Below are 19250 nucleotides of genomic sequence, written 5' to 3' on the forward strand. Positions count from 1 at the left end.
CCCGTATGCTGACATGCTTGTGTGAAACTACAATAAGAAAGGGGAGAAAGCCTGTGATTTGGAATTCTTGTTGTTTGTTTGTCTTCAAGGCAAAAGGAGAGAAGAAGCACGCAAGGATTTCTTGGCATGAAGTGAAAACTTCAAAGCGCAGCAGGGTATTAATCGAAGCACTATTTAGTTATTGTATACTTAAGGGGTGTCTGTCTACTTAAGAAGCGTGAGAATATGCTCCTGGCGTTTGTTTCAAGAACTTCAAGTTGAAGGATGTGCAAAGTCTTCCGTCTTCCCTCGTCGACTTGTAAATATTTGTGTAGTCAAACCTCGCTAGCTGGCATGTGAAGAATTAAACACTTATGCAAGTGTGTATGTGGGTGCAATCAATTGTTGGAATGGGCGCCAAATGTTTAAATTAAATCAAAATTATTCTTCTTCTTCTTTACTGGCAAAGAAACCGCTTAAATCAAAATTACAATAGGAAATTATTAATTATTACATGTAATAATTATCTAAAATTAGCAGAGGTTTAGTGCCAATAAATAGTGCCACAACTATTTTCATAAATTAACCACCGAGTGGCAACATTCCATTATTCATTTTCGAAATATTTTACAGTAATCTGTCAAATATGTAATCATTAATAATCTGAGACCTCAATCCCCTAAATCGCGCGCCTGTTGCCTTTAGAAACCCGCCTTAATATACAATGATTACTTATGTGGCGAGTAATGATGTGCAATTGTGTGTATTTATGTGTGTGTGTGTGTGTAAATACAATTTATGATATTCATTGCAATTGAAAGCAAAATTCTTGTGGAATTTTAAATGCATTCTTTTGGTCTGACCGAGACCGTAAAAGGAATTTGATATGCCAACTACCAACGCATACATACATACATATGTACATACATTAGTACATATACTAAACTGGTTCATTCATTCATATAAAGCTGTTCTATATATACGTATGTGTATGTATATGCAGCAGAAACTTGAGTAATAGTAACTGATTCATTAACTGGCATATTACCGTCTCTTCGAATGACAAATTTACTGTGCTCGCGCTCTAGTAAGGCGCTAATTTGAGCTTATGGGTATATTGAAGTATTGGCGATTGAATTTGGAATAAAATTTACAATTTATGAATTGAGAATCTCAACATTTTTTCTACTTCTCAGTGATAATAAATTTTGGAGTCGTGCCTCAGCTTTTCGATCTACAAACTTTATTTATTTATTTCTTATATTTTCCAACAATTTTTGGATCACATCTGTTTAGTCAGGTATGATTGGGTTTCAATTGAAATTTTTGTGAAAATTTTATTATTTTGAATTTGAATTGAAGGAACTTAAAATTATACTTAGCGCTAATTGGTTCACCTATCACTCAAATCCAACTTGAAACGCTGGACTAATGCCGCCACAAACAATTTTCAATCTGGACCGATGGACCTGAAATTTTCACACGACCTTCATTGATATATTTATGTATTTGTCAAATAATTATCAAAGACATACGATTTTTCATAACAAGTTCGAATTTTTATTCCACCCAGAAGTACAGATTCTTTTCAAATCACGGATTTTCACAAAAATCAAACTTTTGACTGGTCCTTCGATTATTCATCTCCTGTATTCATCTATTCCGATAACAAATTCTTAAAGTTTTTGGATTCGTGAAAGTTTTAAGCAGAAAAATCTACCTCACGCTACTTACATTCTCTCGGAGGCTGGAAATCGGTGACGGGATAAAGGAAATCCAAAACTGTTTATTAAAAAAAAAATTCACAAACAAACCGTTATTTTTGATTTGCAACTAAATACAAACACATCTTCTAATCCGTCGTTGCTAGTTATTCAACTATCATGAATTTAATTTAGATGTCGGCTGACACCTAAGAATAATACCAAAATATTTCCACTACTTTTTGACCTCCCTTATAAATACCAACAACAAGGCAGGATAAAGTGACGTATGCAGAATGGAAGTCAGCGCATTTGCTGTCAAGCCAAAAGCAGTCTGTGCCACTAGGCATCAAGAAAAACAACAACTCGCCAGACTTAGTAAGTGAGTGCAGCAGCGGCAGGCCGCGCCTGACATTGGCTATGGTTAACTTGGTTAAACTACTTCCTATAAGACACACAAAAGAATGCGCATCTTATGTATGTGTGTGTGTATGTACATTTTAATGCTATGCGCCGTTGTGTATTTGTGCTGTGTATGAAACTTTGTTACTTGGCTTGTTTGCCCATAATGAAGCTCGTATTTCAATTTCCCACTAAAACCAAACTTCCATTAAACTGCAGCCTGCAAGTGGCTGTGTGTGTTAGCGGTAAGTGTCTGAGCGTAACCAACAGTTGGCTTGAATGGATGAAAGAATGAATGGATGGATCATAAGTAGTGACTGCCAGGCAGCTCGTCCGCCCGTCAGCCAGCGCGCCACTCAGACGTCCAGTTAGTCAGCCGCTGAGTCCACCGTTTTAGCTGCTCGGTTAGGCAAGTTTCCGTCTAAGTGAATCAGTGGCATACCCGAGTTGAGTTTGACATTGACATAAGATGTAAGAATGTTTGTCGCCGATAATGGCATGCGAAGCGTTAGTCGCGGGAAGAGGTGGAAGAGCTGTATGGAGAAGCGCAGCGACAATGACACGAGGTGCACCATTTTTGATGTTACAAAGTTTGGACTGCGAATGCGGCTAATGACAGCAACTGCCAATGTGGGCAATGCAAGCATACATATGTATGTAAATATGTATATTAAGTGGAATATTCATATATATTTACATATTTGTTATGAATATTTGAGAGCAATTAGACGCAACAGCTGGACATATATAGATAATAGACGGTCAGTGGCGGCAGAGAGGTTTCAGCTGAGATGTTTGCGAATGTATGACGCATTGCAATATATATTATGTATATAAATATGTATGTGTATGCGTGCAATGTTTGCATTGGTGGCATACTTTGAGCGACTGCAAGCACTGCAGTTGACAACATAACCAAGTAAGCATGCCGCAATGCATATACATATGCATATGTGTGTGTCTGTATATATGTATGTGTGAGGATTGTTAGTTGAGCTGAAGATTAGTTGCTGCACTAAAATTAACCGCAAAATGCGGGCTCAGCCCAACACATACACACTGCAATATATACTATACATACATATATATACAGATGTGTGTGGATATAAGCATATATATAGTATATATGTAGCAAATATGTATGTACATGAGCTTTTGTGCGGTTTTCTTTACATTGCTGTACGTTTACGATGAGCACTTCCGGTGCGTGTTGCAAGTAGCAAATGCGGAATTTTACGTACCTTCATAAATATGCTGCACGTATGCGAGCATTCCTTCGCACACACACACACAATGCTTATTGAGAATCCGATAGCCGTTAAAGTGAGCGAGTCGCCAGTATCTGGGCACAGTGGTTGCAGGGTTAATTTAACAGAAATTCTTTACAAGACAAATATTTTCGCTTTCGACGTTACGCTGCGAAAAGCACACATGAGATACATACAAACAAGTATGCCTCCATAGTCCTCACATATTTAACTGCACGTATATGAGTGTGTGTGACTGCGTTCTGGGAAGCTTTGCAACTTCCGTTACCGCCATAATCCTTCAATGCATGCACACGCACACTACAAACACAGGCGATTATGTCACAGCCACCCCTTTAAGCTAATTGTTTTCCCACACACACACACATACATGTATGCGATGCTATGCTTACCTGCATAAAGTTAAAAGTTGAGTTGAAAATCATTTGTGTCGGCACGTTTCACTTCTTCTGCATTCACACGCCTCATATTGTTGTTATTGTTTTGCAATTTTGCCCCCCTAAAGTGGCTTTTGCTTCCGGCTTTGGCATTTTTTCGTCATAATATGCATTTTTGTTGTATCTGCTGCCTTTGCCCGTCGTTTTTGTGTGGCATTTTTGTTGGAATTTTTCATATCTACTTGGAGAGCTATTGATGTATCGGCTAAAAAGGTTTTCATAGTCAAGGACATACACGATTTTTTTTTTGTTTGTAGCTATGTCAAGGAAGTGAAGTACTTTTTTGCTTGCAGAGTTTTCGCATAAATTTTCAAATTAATTAATTTTTACATTTTTTTTTTAAATATACTCTGAACAAGTTATTACTATGAAGTTGTCTGTCTATAAATAGTTCTTGAGAGTTCGAAATTTCGATCTGAAATTTTGCACACATCCGTTTCTCCCCAAGAAGCTGCTCATTTGTCAGCACCACCGATGTCGGACTATTATAGCATATACCTGCCCTACAAATTGAGCGATCAAAATTAAGTCTTTGTAAGAAAAACTTTTTTATTAGACAAGATATCTTCACGAAATTTGGCGTAGATTATTGCTTAAGGCAATGGTGCAATCTCGGAAGAAACGGTTCAGATCGGATCACTATAGCATATAGCTGCCAGACAAATTGACCGATCAAAGTTCTTGTAAGGAGTCTTTTGTATTTGTGAAGGGTATTATAGCTTCAATACCGAAGTTAACCTTTTTCTACAATTTACATATTTAATTTAATTTCACGTAATTGAACTAAAATTAAAGATTTTAATTACAAAGTCTTATTGTTGACTCATTTTCGTTATTTTGTATTTTTCAAGCGCTTTTTACGTGCTTTTTATCGCCGCACGCTATTTTCACACCCGGTGACGTATGCTGTTTACGTTTTTGCGCTTCACAAAACGCCCGGAAAATAAGCGCTGAATGAATGAAATCATCGAAAATATATGGTATTTTGGTATTTTAGCAATCGCAACAACAACATCTGTGAATGGAGCAGCAACACGCCACGAGCAGTTGCTACACGCGAGGCGCAGACAGCTGCTGCTGAAGTCAGTCATGGATGCACACACACACATACAACTGCGTGATTTCAAAAATATCGAACAAATTAAAACCGAAGTTGTCGGTCCATTTCTCGTACGCGCTGGGCTTTTATGCCGCAATGGCCTGTAGGCCCGCAGGCTCGCCGTCTAAACAACGGCGTAATGTTCAATCAACCATTCATTCAAACATTCATTTACCTCCTTAGTCTGCCCGCTCAACGCTCTGACTGTCTGTCTGTCTGTCCGTCCGCATGTATGTATGTAGGTGTGTGTGCGTGGCTTGTAGACCACGTTTACTTTGTAGTCTTCTTGGCCCATCTTTGGTCGTTGCTGTGGTTGTCTGCACAGACGTCTCTTTTTCATTGTTTTGTTGGCTTTTATGCGTGTTTATTGTATTTTTTTAAATATCCATTCGTTTTGTTGATTTTATTGCCGTACGCATTGTTGTTGTTGTAGGCGCGCTTCACATTCCTCAATAATGTGCGACCAACACACACACAATCACACAGCATTCCACGGGTATGCACCTCCCCCGCTCTATGCCGCCACACACTTTCGATTCATTCATAAGATTTCATCGTCGACTGCACACACACACACACACGCACGCACACAAATGCCGTCGTCGTCACACAAACACTACTATTTCATTCATAAAAATGATCGTTCATTCATTCATTCATACAATCAATCGCCGTAAACACACATTCCTCTTTGTTTTTGTCTTTTTTGTTGGTTTTTTCTTTGCCCCCCGCTCGCGCTAGCGTCAACCTTGCTTGCTCGTACAACACGCCAGATCGGCGAGAGCATCCACAGTCGTGCTTATCTGCGCATTGTTGTTGCCGCGCGCCACCCGCTCGCCCCTGCGCCACCACGCTGCTGCGATCTGTGATGTTTGACAGCTTTTTCTTCGATTTGGTTTATTGTTGCCTTACTCATACATACCTAGTTGTTGTTGTTGCGTTCTGGTTGCTCGCCGCTGTTGTTTTGCCCATTTTTTGCTTCGCCGCTTTTCCGTTTTACTGCCTTTTTTCCATTGGTTCGAGTGTGTGTGCTGTTTAATGGCGTTTTGTTGTATTTGTCATTTGTGAAACGAGAAAATGACTTGTGTTCTTCCCCCACCGCGTCCCCATCTCTTTCTCGGCTTGTTTGCTTTAAGACCGGAACCAAATCTTAGCGGCTCTAAACGACCAAAATTTCTTCCGTTCTATTGAACGACTTGTTGTTGTGTTCGTTTCAACAAATTTTATTCTTTTTTGTGATGCATTTCGTTTTAGTTGGTTTTTGTGGGTTTTGGTTAATTTTTACGGGTTTTATGGAGCTACGACTAGCTTGTTTGTTAGCTGCAACGGAAATGGTTAGTTGAGTCTTAAATTGACAACCGATTGTGAGATATATACATACATATGTACTTGTATGTTTATATGTCTGTATGGGAGCTCTCATCGTTTGACAGAGACTTGCAGAGTGGTGAATCGAACAATGAACTGGTGTAAAACAAGCATATTTGCATATTATATAACAATGCAATACCGATGAGGTTACCATACACTACTCTTGCTGCTTTGTTGGTCATTTTCGAATGCATATTTTCTGTTTGGAACCTTAACTTCAAAAATAACAATCAGAAAAGTAGCGGTGAGTCAACATTTGTCTCCTTCTGTTTATGTTTTCTTATTTACTAAGCCGATGTAATCTCCGAAGTGCGGTTTCCTTCAGAGAGGTGTACATTCCTCCGACAGTCAAGTGACTATGTATACTGTTTTTGAGCTCAAAACTAGCCAGCACTCCTTGGCATCATTAGCAGCTTCAAGCTTCTTTGTTATTGCACTCGTCTGGGTATTCGGTCACAGCGGAATCGCAAGAAACTGCAAAGTCGATGAGTTGGCTAGGTGGGGTAGCCTTTCCCCAATTTCATCTGTTTGGAGTCTAGTCGGTCCGATGTCTGTTTCTGTTCGTGCGTTGGCCTTTGGATCTCCAGTGATCTCAGCAGCTGATGGTCAACGTCCAGAACATGTGCGACTGCGAGATTTTTTCTGGTCCAGAGTGACCCATAAGAGGTCATCCGAAGTACTGGCTCTTAGCAAAGTCAATCTCGCCGCAATTATAAGTTTCCCGACTAGACATTTCCGTTAGAAGCTCTTTGCCAAAACTGGAAGGCGAAGTAGTCACTTTTTGTCACATTTCATCGATTAAAGAGTATTTGGGGATCGACCTTTTAGGAATAGTATGTACAGCGAAGCACCTTCCCGTATTCCCGTAGGAGTGATTTTCTTAGAGGCATCTAGGAACGTTGTTTTCACAGTACCAAGCGAAAAAAAAATATATATTTTTTTTTGTGACCACCCCTAATGTATATGTGCAATATATATGTATACAAAATATACTTATTTTCAATATAAAAAAGATCAAAGCAGAATTACCAAACAATCAATGACATCACAAATAAAATCGTGAGAAACGCAAATCGACAAAACGTTTCTGACAGCAGAGAATCGAAGAATTATTTCAACTCACTCCATCTTAATAACTTCCGCGACGCACTTCCGTTCCACGCACAACTACAATTATTCACACACTCACATACACATACAAGCAATAGCTGGTAGAGCCGCATCCGGAAGGTGTGTCGATTTCTAACCGCAATTCTAACACTAAGCACGCCAATCGCCTAGGCGATGAAAAGAATCTGGCATTCTTCATAGCCCACGGCTGCCGATTTTAACACAAGACGAGCGTTTCCAGATAAGCGCAGACTACACATGCATATGTATGTGTGCATATGTGCGCTTTGGACCAAAGGTAACAAGTGTGTTGGCCACACGACTGTACGACAAGCGGGCATTTCCCACAGCACAGAGACTCCACGCCAAACTACATGCATGCATACATGTACGTGTGTGTGTGTGTGGCTGTAGGTTTGCGCTGCGAGTCGTCTGAAAGGAAAGTCGCTGGTCGAGGAAGTAGACTTATGGCACGCCGTCGTCGTCGTTGTCGTGAGCTGAAGAAGAGTTGCTGGTTGCTGTGAAGAAAATTGTCGCCGGCTAGACAGCAATCTTGTAAGTGGCCAGTCGCCAGCGGCATAAAGATATATAGTAAATGCTTACTTGTCTCTGTATGAATGTATGTATGTGTCTTCTTTAGATTACCACTTCCGCGAAGACTTTAAAATAGGTTCACTCTAATAAATATCTATATGTATGGTTGTGGCTATCGACAACCGGAAGGATAGTTTTTGAATAGTTTCATGCAGGGATTGAGAAGTTGGTTTGCAATGACAACAAAAGGAGAGATCATTAAAACTAACACCCACTAAAATTTAGTGTTTTATACGAATAAATCCTATAGTTGGATGTAAGCTAAGCGTCCAGCTAGGTTTGGTATTTCACCTGGATGTCTAAGTGCATGAGATCGGGTTTGCTTTTATAAAAAGCTGGGCATTCGAGGAGGAAAAGTTGAGAAGTTTCTTCTTTCAAACAGTTGATGCATATAGCATCCGATACGATTCAATCCTACTGCATAAATCCCGATGAAATAGCGTCTATAATCTCTACAATCACCGAAAAATGAATCTTGCTGAATACCAAGAGCTCCTTTGACCCCTTAATATTTCACCAACGCTTATTGAGCTGATCTGTGGACCAACGGTTTAATAGCAAACCACAGGAAGCCAACAGAGCTCCTACTCGTTCCTACTTCGCAGTTATTAGAATCGAAGTACCTGTCCTAGGAAGCTAATCAGTCTAACAGTTTCCTACAATATCGCTGGGACCAGCCTTAGTGGCCAATCTAATCATAAAGTAACTTAATACTAGAGATATGGTGTCGAGACGAGCCTTCCCTAGTCTAGAGCGCACAGTCAGCGAACTCAAGACTAATATCGCTGTTTTACTAGTGGATAGTTAGGAGTTGATAGTTATTGGGTGCATATAAAGCAGTAACTGTGTCGGTTACGAAGACTTGACTACCAGAAAACCTGCTCTCGAGCAATTTGATTTTCGTAACCTGTCGATTTTAACTGTTTTCAGGGTTACTGATTACGATGCCTTGACCAACATTGTTGACCAAAAACCAGTTAAGTTTTTCAACTTTTTATGGAGAGTTATCAACCTCTGGCATCCTTCCTAACCACGGGTATACATATGCACTTACATAAATACAAGATACATATGTATGTCATATGCGATTACACCCGAGGATAAGGCAAACTGCCTGCGATAACCAACAATCAATCAGAGTAGTCAGTAACAAGTACTTCGATTTAAGTAAAAACACCTGTTGCAGTCAAAGCATTCATTTTCAAAAGATATCAATAACAATCGCTGACCTGCTGCTGCTGGAAGTCCATACACGCACACATGCACAACTGTGATACCATGCAACAGCAAAAACAATGCATCGGTAAGAAAGAACATATTGCCGTTCAAGCGTAACTCAATGCAAGCACACACACATTCACACATACATGCAGACACTTGTAAGTCTCTGTATGTGTGCGTGTGCGCATGTGCATTAAGCAAATGTTGCTGCAGGCAAAATCAACAGAGAGACTAACAAACACACTGAGGAACACAACAGGAACTGTCAGAACAGCTGTGTGGCAGGCAACAGGCAACAAAAGAAAAAAAATCAAAATGAAAACTAAAATCGAAAATAAATAAAAAAAGAAAAGCAGATAGAAAACGAATGTGATTTGTATGTAGGTGGAGGAGGAGCAAGTGCGGAATGCGGTGTGTAGGTGTGTACCCGCACCAACAGTTGTCAATGCGAGCGGTGATAATCACCGTTTGACGCCGGGCAGATGAGACCAATGGCAAATGTTTGTATGGAGAAAAAAATAGAAGAAAAAACCGAGAAATCATTAATATGTTTTTGCTTTTGAAAATTTCAAACGGAAATCTAAAAATCATCGCCAGTCAGGAAATACTTATTTAATGCGGAGCAAGAATTCGAGTTTCCCACGCTTCGCGGCCAACTGGCACAAGTGTTCGCCGAAGAAGGCGAACAGCTGAACGGTGCAGGCGCAAGGAGGATTTGTAAAGAAATGATTTACTGCGCATGCCTGGCGCACTTTGCCGTTGCGCGCGCAGTGCGAACGAAAATATGAATGCGTGGACTTGTACATATGTATGAGTGTGTGGTTTGGGTTGTTAATGCTCCTACCGAGAATTATAACTCTTATGCGCGCCAGTTAGGCAAGCAAACACCTGCTAGTGCCGCTAAGAAAGCAGTGAAATGCGACTTTTTGGGGGAAGAGCCGGCAGCAAGGCGATTCTTGGGAGTTTGAGGGTGAAATGCGGTGTTTTATTTAAAGATTAGAGAAAGTTTCGATTTACTTCATTTGATTCAAAATCGAAACGTCAGTAGGGGAGCTAAAATGCCAAGCTCAAAGAACTTTTGTATATTTTCTCAAGCAGCAAAACTTTAAATTGTTTTCACAAAGGGAAATTAAATCTAAAAAAGCCACCCGAAATGGCATTAAAACTAGCTCCACTTAGATAAGCCAATTAATTCAATTGTAAATGGTCTAGTTCAACACATTTTTATCACCCAAAAAGCGATTTCGAACTTTCAGTTCAACTTCCTCTAAGTAAACAACTGGCACTCGGCTAAAAAAAGTTCACTTCCGGTACGGCACATTCCATTCAAATGCCGTATTTCCTCATCAATTAGCATTTCTTTGCTTGCCACATCAACAATGGCCTAACAGCTAACAAAATAAGATAAGCATAACAACATTCGACAACAACAACAATGCCGATTTTATATCTTTTTCTTCGTTTGATATGTAAATAAGCATCTTCAGCATGAATAGAATGGCAGCAATTGTAAAAGTTTACTTGAATAATAAAAAGGTGGAGCTGCACTAAGAAGTGAGAAGAAGGTGTGTACATTTCTAAATAAACTTAACGTTTTTCCTAATACACACACACACAGAAGTACGCATGCCAACATACTAAGGCAATAACAAAAAGGCGTCAGAGAAGGCGCGTGATGGGTCATTAAGGGAACGCATCCAAAAGCACGTGTAAATACACAAACACACACACATACATGCGCACCTACACACATGCGTGCAGTTGTAAACATTTAAGTTTATGGCTTTGTGTGTGTTGGTTTGTCAGTTTGCTTTGTAAGCAAACAATCTCCATTCGCGTAAATACACACATCAGCTGAAGCTAAACTAAATGCGCGTATATGGGCATGCTTACAGTTGTTGTAGCAGCATTTACAACAACAATAGAGGAGGCAGCTGCAGCCGCATCACATATTACTCCATGTCATTGGCACACGGTTGGTGTTGGAGGGGGCAAACGGAAAACCCCTCGGAAAACTGCACGTTAATGAATGAGTAAATGCATGCTTGGATGAATGAATGGCTGAATGAATGAATGAAAGAAACAATAAATAAACGCTAAAATGCGGCGAAGTTGCTTACTTACTTCATGCCAGGCACATTCCACTGGTGGGAAATGCCGAAGTGCAAAAACAATAACAAAAAGTGACTTCAGGGGAAGCAGAATGACAAAGGAAGTTAAGGGAAGCTTACAAAAGAAAAAAAAATATAAAAAAAAAAAATAAAAATTAAAATATAAATAAAAAATAAAATAAAAATAAAAAATAAAAATTAAAATATAAATAAAAAATAAAATAAAAATAAAAAATAATGAAAATATATAAAACTAAATTATATTAAAAATATAAACAAATTGACTTTGGCTACACCGTAGCTAAAACACTCTCTACAGGTGCATTTTTAAAGCATAAATGGTATCAAAGATCTGCAAATTTATTTTGATCGGCCAGTTTGTATGGCGGCTATGTGTTATAGTTGTTTGTTCTGAACAATTTGTTCGGAGATCATAGTGCTGTCTAGGAAAATAACACATACTAAATTTCATGAAGATATTTGGTCAAACAAAAAAGCTTTCCATACAAGGACTAGAGTTACATCAGTCAGTTTGTATGGTAGCTATATGCTATAGTTGTCCGATCTGAACAATTTGTTCGGAAATAGCGCTGCTTTGGAAAATAAAATACATCAAATTTCATGAAGATATCTGGTAAAATAAAAAAGCTGTCCATACAAAGACTTGATCAGTCAGTTTATATGACGGCTATAGGTATAGCGGCTATATGTTATAGTAGTTCGATAACTGAGATATCGACAAATAAGCAGCTTTTTTGGGAGAAAAAAAGTGTGAAAATTTTCAAATCGATATCTCAAAAATGTAGCAGCTTTATACCAACAACCAAAAGGACAGAAGAAAATTTTCAAAAACTAAAATCGAAAGGACTACGATTTAAACGCCCCATTTTAATATTACAAAAAATATGTTAACTAAATTACAGCCTTAACATTGCACTTCAAATAATTTATGACATCTTTTTCAAATATAACAGAATATCTGACGCATAACGGTGGCACTGTCAGAGGCCTTGAGCGAATCATCACGCATAAGTGGACTTGAAATCGCCAGACGTGCGCCACTCAGGCAAATAGCTGGACATGTTTCACCGCATAAAAATGCAAAAAATATAAAAGTATTTGAAAATAAGAAAGCTTCTAAAGCATTGTGATGCTGCTGAACGTGAAAACACGATCACATCTGCTTTGTTTAAAAGTCACAGCGAGAAGCTCGTAAAGATTTCGTTTTGAATTATAAATAGCAAAGCCTTCATTCATTTCATATTTTCATTTAGTGCGACGTGTCATGCATTGCTTATGCACCTCTATACCTCTATGCATCGAGTAGGCGTGACCACTGATTTCGCTTTTGTTGTAATGCAATTGGAATGGAATTGGTCGTGCTCATGAGTTTGAGCGAAGCGATTTTTATGTGAAGTAAAATGGGTTTTAAATGATTTGCATCGAAGCAGGCGGTCATTTATATATATTTATATAAACAAATGAATTATAATAAAAATTATGTAGGTATTTGCTGGTACATATTTGGATTTTTAACGAGTGTCAGCGCGGCCTTCAGATGGGAAATCGTTTTAGATAGCCAAAAGCGGTCATTCCGCAGCTATATTTAAACCATGTGACAGCAATGAGTGCAGTAAATTATTTATGAAATATGACAGCAAATTGTTTGCGTGGGGTTACCCACTTTGGAAAATGCAGGGGAATTACGTGTGCATAAATTACACGACTCAGACTAATAAGCACTGAAAGAGAGCATTTCAAAATAGTAAAGAATTTAATTTTTAGCATTTTAAAAACAAAATCTACGATTCTCAATAGCTTTACTAACTCTACTCTTTCCCTTTATCCCACTCTTCAACACAGGACTCCGAAGACGATCTGCCGATATGTGCGCCGAACGCCGTTTGCTCCAAGATCGACTTGTACGAGACGCCGTGGATTGAGCGCCAGTGCCGCTGCCCTGCAGTTAATCGCCAGCCACACATCGTGCTGCACCACCACGCCCACCACAGCGCTGGCGATGCAGGCGTACTGACGTCACATGCCGCTACTGCTGCCGCCGCGCACGACAAATACCGTAGCTACTATGAGCGGGAGCGCCTGTTGCAACATAAACGACTGCTGGTTGGTGATTACAACGACAAGAAATTCGAGCAACTGCATTTGAAGAAGCTAATGCAGCGTCTGGGCGCAGTCTATGAAGAGGACTTGCACCTGCCGCCTAGTGATTATGCGGCAGCATCAGTTGCCTCACATAGTGAGGATAACGATGCGCTGCCGAATTCGCAGGAGGATGAGTTACTGAGTGAGCTGAGCGACAATGAGTTTCCACATACGCCTTCGCGTCGTAATTACTACAGCGTTGAGCCGAGCACGGCGCATATGCGGCACTCGGGTCACAATGGACATCGTGCAAAGGAGCCGATCAACTACATTGGTGGCTGTCCCAGCGGTTTGGGTGTGGAGGATGGGCACACCATTGCCGATAAGACGCGTCACTATAAGATGTGCCAACCGGTGCACAAGCTACCCGTCTGCAAGTGAGTAGAAGCGATTCTGAAATTTGAAGGTTATGTAGCATTTTATTAACTTATTGACTTTTTCTGCTTTTTTGTAGGCATTTTCGCGATTATACGTGGACGCTGACCACTTCGGCGGAGCTGAATGTGACCGAGCAAATAGTGCATTGCCGTTGCCCGAAGAATTCAGTGACATATCTGACGAAAAGAGAACCGGCGACAGATGGCGCGAGTGGCTACACATACCTCTTTGCATGTTCACCCATAACAGTAAGTGTCTGATGATGAGAGTTTCGTTATTTTTTAATTTTTTAATTTTTATTGATGGTGTTTTCCAGTTTCATTTCAAAATAATTGCATTTTTCGCGTTTCTTCATTGACTTATTTTTTAATTATTTTAACCTTATTACTTTTAAATTCTTATTATTTTCTCCTCACTCTTTCCAGCGCATACGCTGCCAACGTAAGCAACCCTGCAAACTTTTCACGGTACGAAAGCGTCAGGAGTTCCTCGACGAAGTAAACATCAACGCGCTGTGTCAGTGCCCGAAGGGACATCGCTGCCCCAGCCATCACACACAATCGGGCGTTATACCCGGCGAGAGCTTCCTGGAGGACAACATTCAAACCTACTCGGGCTACTGCATGGCCAATGATTGATGGTCTTCGGCGGCACCGATGGGCAAAAGACGACAACAACGAAAGCGAAAATTCAAAAAACATAAAAAGCAAAAGCAACAACCACAGGTGAAGCCGCTGCAGCAGAGCGAAATGAGCACTGGGCAGCTGACCACATTCCAACTACAGTTATATGTGGGCATTACAGTGCAGGCGACAGCAAGGGTACAAAGAAAAACATTTGATACAAATTAAAAGTAAAATACACACACATAAGAGTAATAAGAAGTGAGAAGTGCGAGTTGCAAGCAGCCACAAGCGAAAATTTAGTCAAAAGGAGAATGTTAAGGAAAAAGCAACAAACAAATAGTTGACTGAGCCAGTTGAGTCTCGTCTTTTTTATGAATTAACATTTAAGTAAATGCAAATTAGTGTTAAAAATTGTTTTGCTTACTTAAAATATTTAAGTTAAATTATAATTAATTTATAAACAACAACAACAAATATGAATATGTTAATATTTATTTAATTAAGCTATTTTATTGGTAAACTAAGCGCAGCTACGGGGAGTAAACGACGAGTCGTTAGTAATTACACACACATAAATACAACTAAAAGTATATAGCTTAACACATACATACACAATTATTGCCTTTGCCTAGTATAGGGTGTGCAGAAAGTGGAGTTTTGTAAATTGTAAATAATTTAAAGTCGCGTAAAGTTAAACTATTATTGATAAAGTTACTAAAATACAAACAAGAAAGGCTAAAAAAATTTATAAAAATAAAAAGAAAAATTAAGAAAAGAGAAAATATTAGCCAAGCGTGCCAATTATAGGGTGCAGTCTTAATTAATTCTATTAAGTTATGAAAATCAGGTACTCAGTAACTTACCAAGCAAAGCAAGAATCAATATGAAAAACGAAAAAACACATAAAGACAAGCTGAATTGTACCTGAAAGCAGTTTTAAAGGAAATAAAGCGCAAAAAATGCGAAAAGTAAACGAAAGAAATAAAGTAGCAGGCAGATAGTTACTAACGTAACAAGAATAAAATAAAGCAAAATAAATATTGAAAAAAAAATAAACTGAATATGTAAAAATATTAATTTGTAAATATAGAATTTAATATTTAAAAATTCTTTTTTAATAGAAAAATAATATAACACAATAACTTTTATAATGAAAAACAGTATAAGCATACTTCAAAAAAAGCAAAAAAAAACAATGAAGTAAAAATATTTAAACCGTTAAAAATACAACAAAATTTCACTGAATTTTTTTTCTTAGAAAACTTAAAAAATTAAAAAAAAATCAAAACAATAAAAATATTAAAGTAAAAAAATGTTCAAACCATTAAAAAATACAAAAAAATTTGATCTGAACTTTTTTTTTATAAAACTTAAAATTTTCAAAACAAAACTTAAAAAAAAGATAATAATGTAAACAAATTTCGAAACCATTAAAAAAATACAACCAAATTGCATTGAAAACTTTTTTATAAAACTTAAAAAATTTCAAAAAAAAAATCAAATACCATTTTTTTAGCCTCCACTGTGCCTACGTCTAAATTACACTAGCATATAATAATTTATTCGATTAGCTTTTATTGCTTAGCCAACTATTTATATGTGTAAATTATTAATTTAAATTACAAATATATAAAACGAAACGAAAAAATGCAAAAAATAAGCAGCGACACGCGCTAGCACTTAGCCACAGCAATGCTTCCAACAGTCTTTAAGGCCCTTCACATTTGAGCGCAGCATTAATTCATACAGACACACACACACACGAAAACATTTAAATTGGCACCAAAATTAGTTCGTAATGGAAAAATGCATAATTTAAAAATATTCAAAGTTAATTTTAATTTTAACACACACATGCACATAGACACACATGTGTACTAATGTTTAATTTAGCTGTAGACTCCACTTTAAGTTGCGGTGTGATTGAGTTTCTTTTCTATTGCCTTTATATATGTACATATACATATGTACATTACATTTATATTTTGTTTTTGTATAAAGACCTATTTATATGGAGATTTGAAAATTTATACATAAATATATACGCAATGATGATTAACTTATAACATTTATTATTATTAAATTATATGAATAAATAAAAAAATGTATCGAAGATAAAAAAGCTGTGTTTTCATTAAAAGTAATTATGCTTATGCATTTTTATTACTGATATTCCCTTCCCGAATTCTGTCGAAAAAATAATTATTCAGCCTTAACGACAATCAACACATCACTTACATAGTCTTCTAATCGCCTTATTTCCGACACGACGATAATTTCTGCCTCACAAAAAGAACTTGATTCTGATCCTTCAATTTGTAGGACAGATATATATGGGGATTAAAAAATAATAATAAAATGGCAGAAGGATCCTAAAATAAAAAATTTTTACAAAATTTCTACAGCAGTTAATTTTTGTGAATTTTAAGGAAATCTATAAATAAATTCAATATTTGAAATGTAGAGAAACCTTATTTATTTATCGTTCTTTTCATTCTGAACATTATTTATGTCATTTTGAAACTCTCGCTAAATTCTTACGAAATTCACTTTTATTTGCGAAGCAATATACTTTTTCCATTGAGAAATATTGCCATTTAGGGCACGGTATTACAACTTTAACCTTTAACTGGGGACGTGACAAATTTATAACACTATAAGGGACGCGTAGTCTCACAGGCTACTACTTTCAAAGTAATTTTTTGTTGTAAAAATCAATTTAAATATTTTAAAACTCTGTTTATTTTTAACCATTGCTTTGTAATAAAATATCGAACTAGTTTTAATCAGCGGTTTTATTATGAAATATTAAAAAAAATACAATGAACACTTAATGGTACTTTTGAGCCGAAATTGACTTTGCAAAACGCGCGACGTCTGTGAGGCTACATGTCACCAGTTAAAGGTTAAGATCGAGAGGTAGAAGTATAGCAACTTCTATGAGTTATGACTACAACACATATTCCTGATTAGTTGCGATACCAGGGAAACGGAAAGCAGAGCTCACTTCCTTTAAAAGTCCGAACTTAAGACTTAAACCCTTTGAAAATTCAATACAATTTTGCTGACACTGGAAAGTCACTATTATATCTGTTATACACTTTGAGCACCTAGAAGTATGCAATGTTGTTTACCGATCATACGATCAGCGGTTCTTGTCTCTACCAGCAATCTTTCACACTGCTGGCGAATATTAGTGGTTTGAAGTTTGAGTTAGCAAATGGTAACCAATGGTTGGTGACGGCCTGGTTGGTAACAAATACTGGGACGCGATTTGGTTTCTATCACGAATACATACCTGAAACGAAAAAAATGAAATGTTAATGAAATGATGAAATTTTTAAGCAGTGAGAGAAAAAGTGCATGTAAAAATTTCAGCTAAAAACATAAATAAATGAAAATTTAATTTTTTCTAAAAACGAAATTTACAAAAATATTTTTAGAAAAAAATTTAATTTTTCTAGACGAATTTAACCCGTCGCACAGTGGCATTTCGGCGGAAAAAATAGGATTTTTCCACTTTCCAATTTCAAAACTTTAATGATTTTGTTTTGTAAAGAAATATTTGGATAAGAAAAACTCAACAATGGTTTTTATAAAAAGTGAAATTTTATAGTTAAATAATCTAACAGAAGTCGACGGAAAGTTATTCAATAAAATCAGATTAAAATTATTGTCCAAAAAAAGAATTTTTTTGTGTGTAAGTTTACAGCTATGGCTTTTCTTTTATTTTTTAGTGAAAATATAGAACCTACTTGTTTATAAAAACAAAAATTTATCGAAATTGGCAATGTAAGCTAATTTTTATAATTTTTCAAAAATTATACTAAAAAATATCAACTTTTCATTTTTTGATGGAAAAAAACTTTATGTGCTTTGCCTTGCTTAGCCCTCTTACTATAAAAAAATGAAAGTTCCAAGTCTGTAATTTCAATTAAAAAAAAAAAAAATAACCGCCAATTAGTAACATCGATTTTAATTTCAAAAGTCACTTCCAATATTTCATACAAATGGTCAATAAGACAAAAAATGTAGTATACTTTCAGGCTCTCATGTAAAGGGCAAGGAAATTAATGTATTACACAAGCTCCTTTTTACCATGCTGGATGGTAAAACCGCTCAGATAGTGACACATACTACTGCAGCAGCAGTATGCTACATTTGTGGAGCGAAACCTACTGAAATGAACAACTTAGAGTTAGTTTCCATGAAAACAATTAAACCTGAGGCATATGAATTGGGAATTTCATCCTTACATGCTAGAATCATGTTTATGGAATGCATTCTATATAGCTTATAACTTACCATTTCAGAAATGGGCTGCAACCTTCCAAAACAAAGAAATTAAAATACAAAATAAATTAAAAACACAAGCGGCCTTTAAAGATAAAATGCGGTTGCGAGTTGATTTTGTTCAACAAGGTACAGGAACTTCTAACGACGGGAACACAACAAGGCTTTTTTTTTAAACCCACAAATGGTTGCGGATATTACTGGCGTCAATGAAGACCTTATCGATCGATTCAGGATAATTCTTCAAATAATTACATGTGGCGAAAAAATTGATAGTGACAAATTTAAATTATATACGTCGGACACTGCGAAACTGTTCGTACAAAATTATAGTTGGTTTTATATGCCTGTTACTGTGCACAAAGTACTAATGCATGGTAAGGATATAATGGATGCTGCCGTATTACCAATAGGAATGCTTTCAGAGGAAGCCGAGGAAGCCAGAAACAAAGACTACAGGAAGTATCGATTGATGTTTTCGAGAAAGTGTGATCG

General features: G+C 37.2%; 2 protein-coding genes across 3 annotated transcripts in view; one reads left to right on the plus strand and one right to left on the minus strand.

The window, feature by feature from the left end:
- Positions 1-16528, plus strand: part of LOC105226487 (protein giant-lens) — a 36093-nt gene extending 19565 nt beyond the window's left edge. Inside the window, exons 3-5 of the mRNA XM_011205376.4 lie at positions 13159-13835; positions 13913-14084; positions 14262-16528. Coding sequence (XP_011203678.2) covers positions 13159-13835; positions 13913-14084; positions 14262-14474 — 1062 coding nt within the window. The 3' untranslated portion in view covers positions 14475-16528. The remainder of the gene's footprint in view (positions 1-13158; positions 13836-13912; positions 14085-14261) is intronic.
- LOC105226514 (elongation factor-like GTPase 1) overlaps positions 1-19250 on the minus strand; it is a 171894-nt gene that overhangs the window by 42082 nt on the left and 110562 nt on the right. Inside the window, exon 8 of one of the 2 annotated variants that reach the window (XM_049457682.1) lies at positions 17732-17760. The exons of the other annotated variant lie outside the window; for it this stretch is intronic. Coding sequence (XP_049313639.1) covers positions 17747-17760 — 14 coding nt within the window. The 3' untranslated portion in view covers positions 17732-17746. Of the gene's footprint in view, positions 1-17731; positions 17761-19250 lie in introns of those variants that run through there. 2 annotated transcript variants of the gene reach the window in all.

This window comes from Bactrocera dorsalis, chromosome 5 (genome assembly GCF_023373825.1).
Source record: "Bactrocera dorsalis isolate Fly_Bdor chromosome 5, ASM2337382v1, whole genome shotgun sequence".
NCBI lineage: Eukaryota > Metazoa > Arthropoda > Insecta > Diptera > Tephritidae > Bactrocera > Bactrocera dorsalis.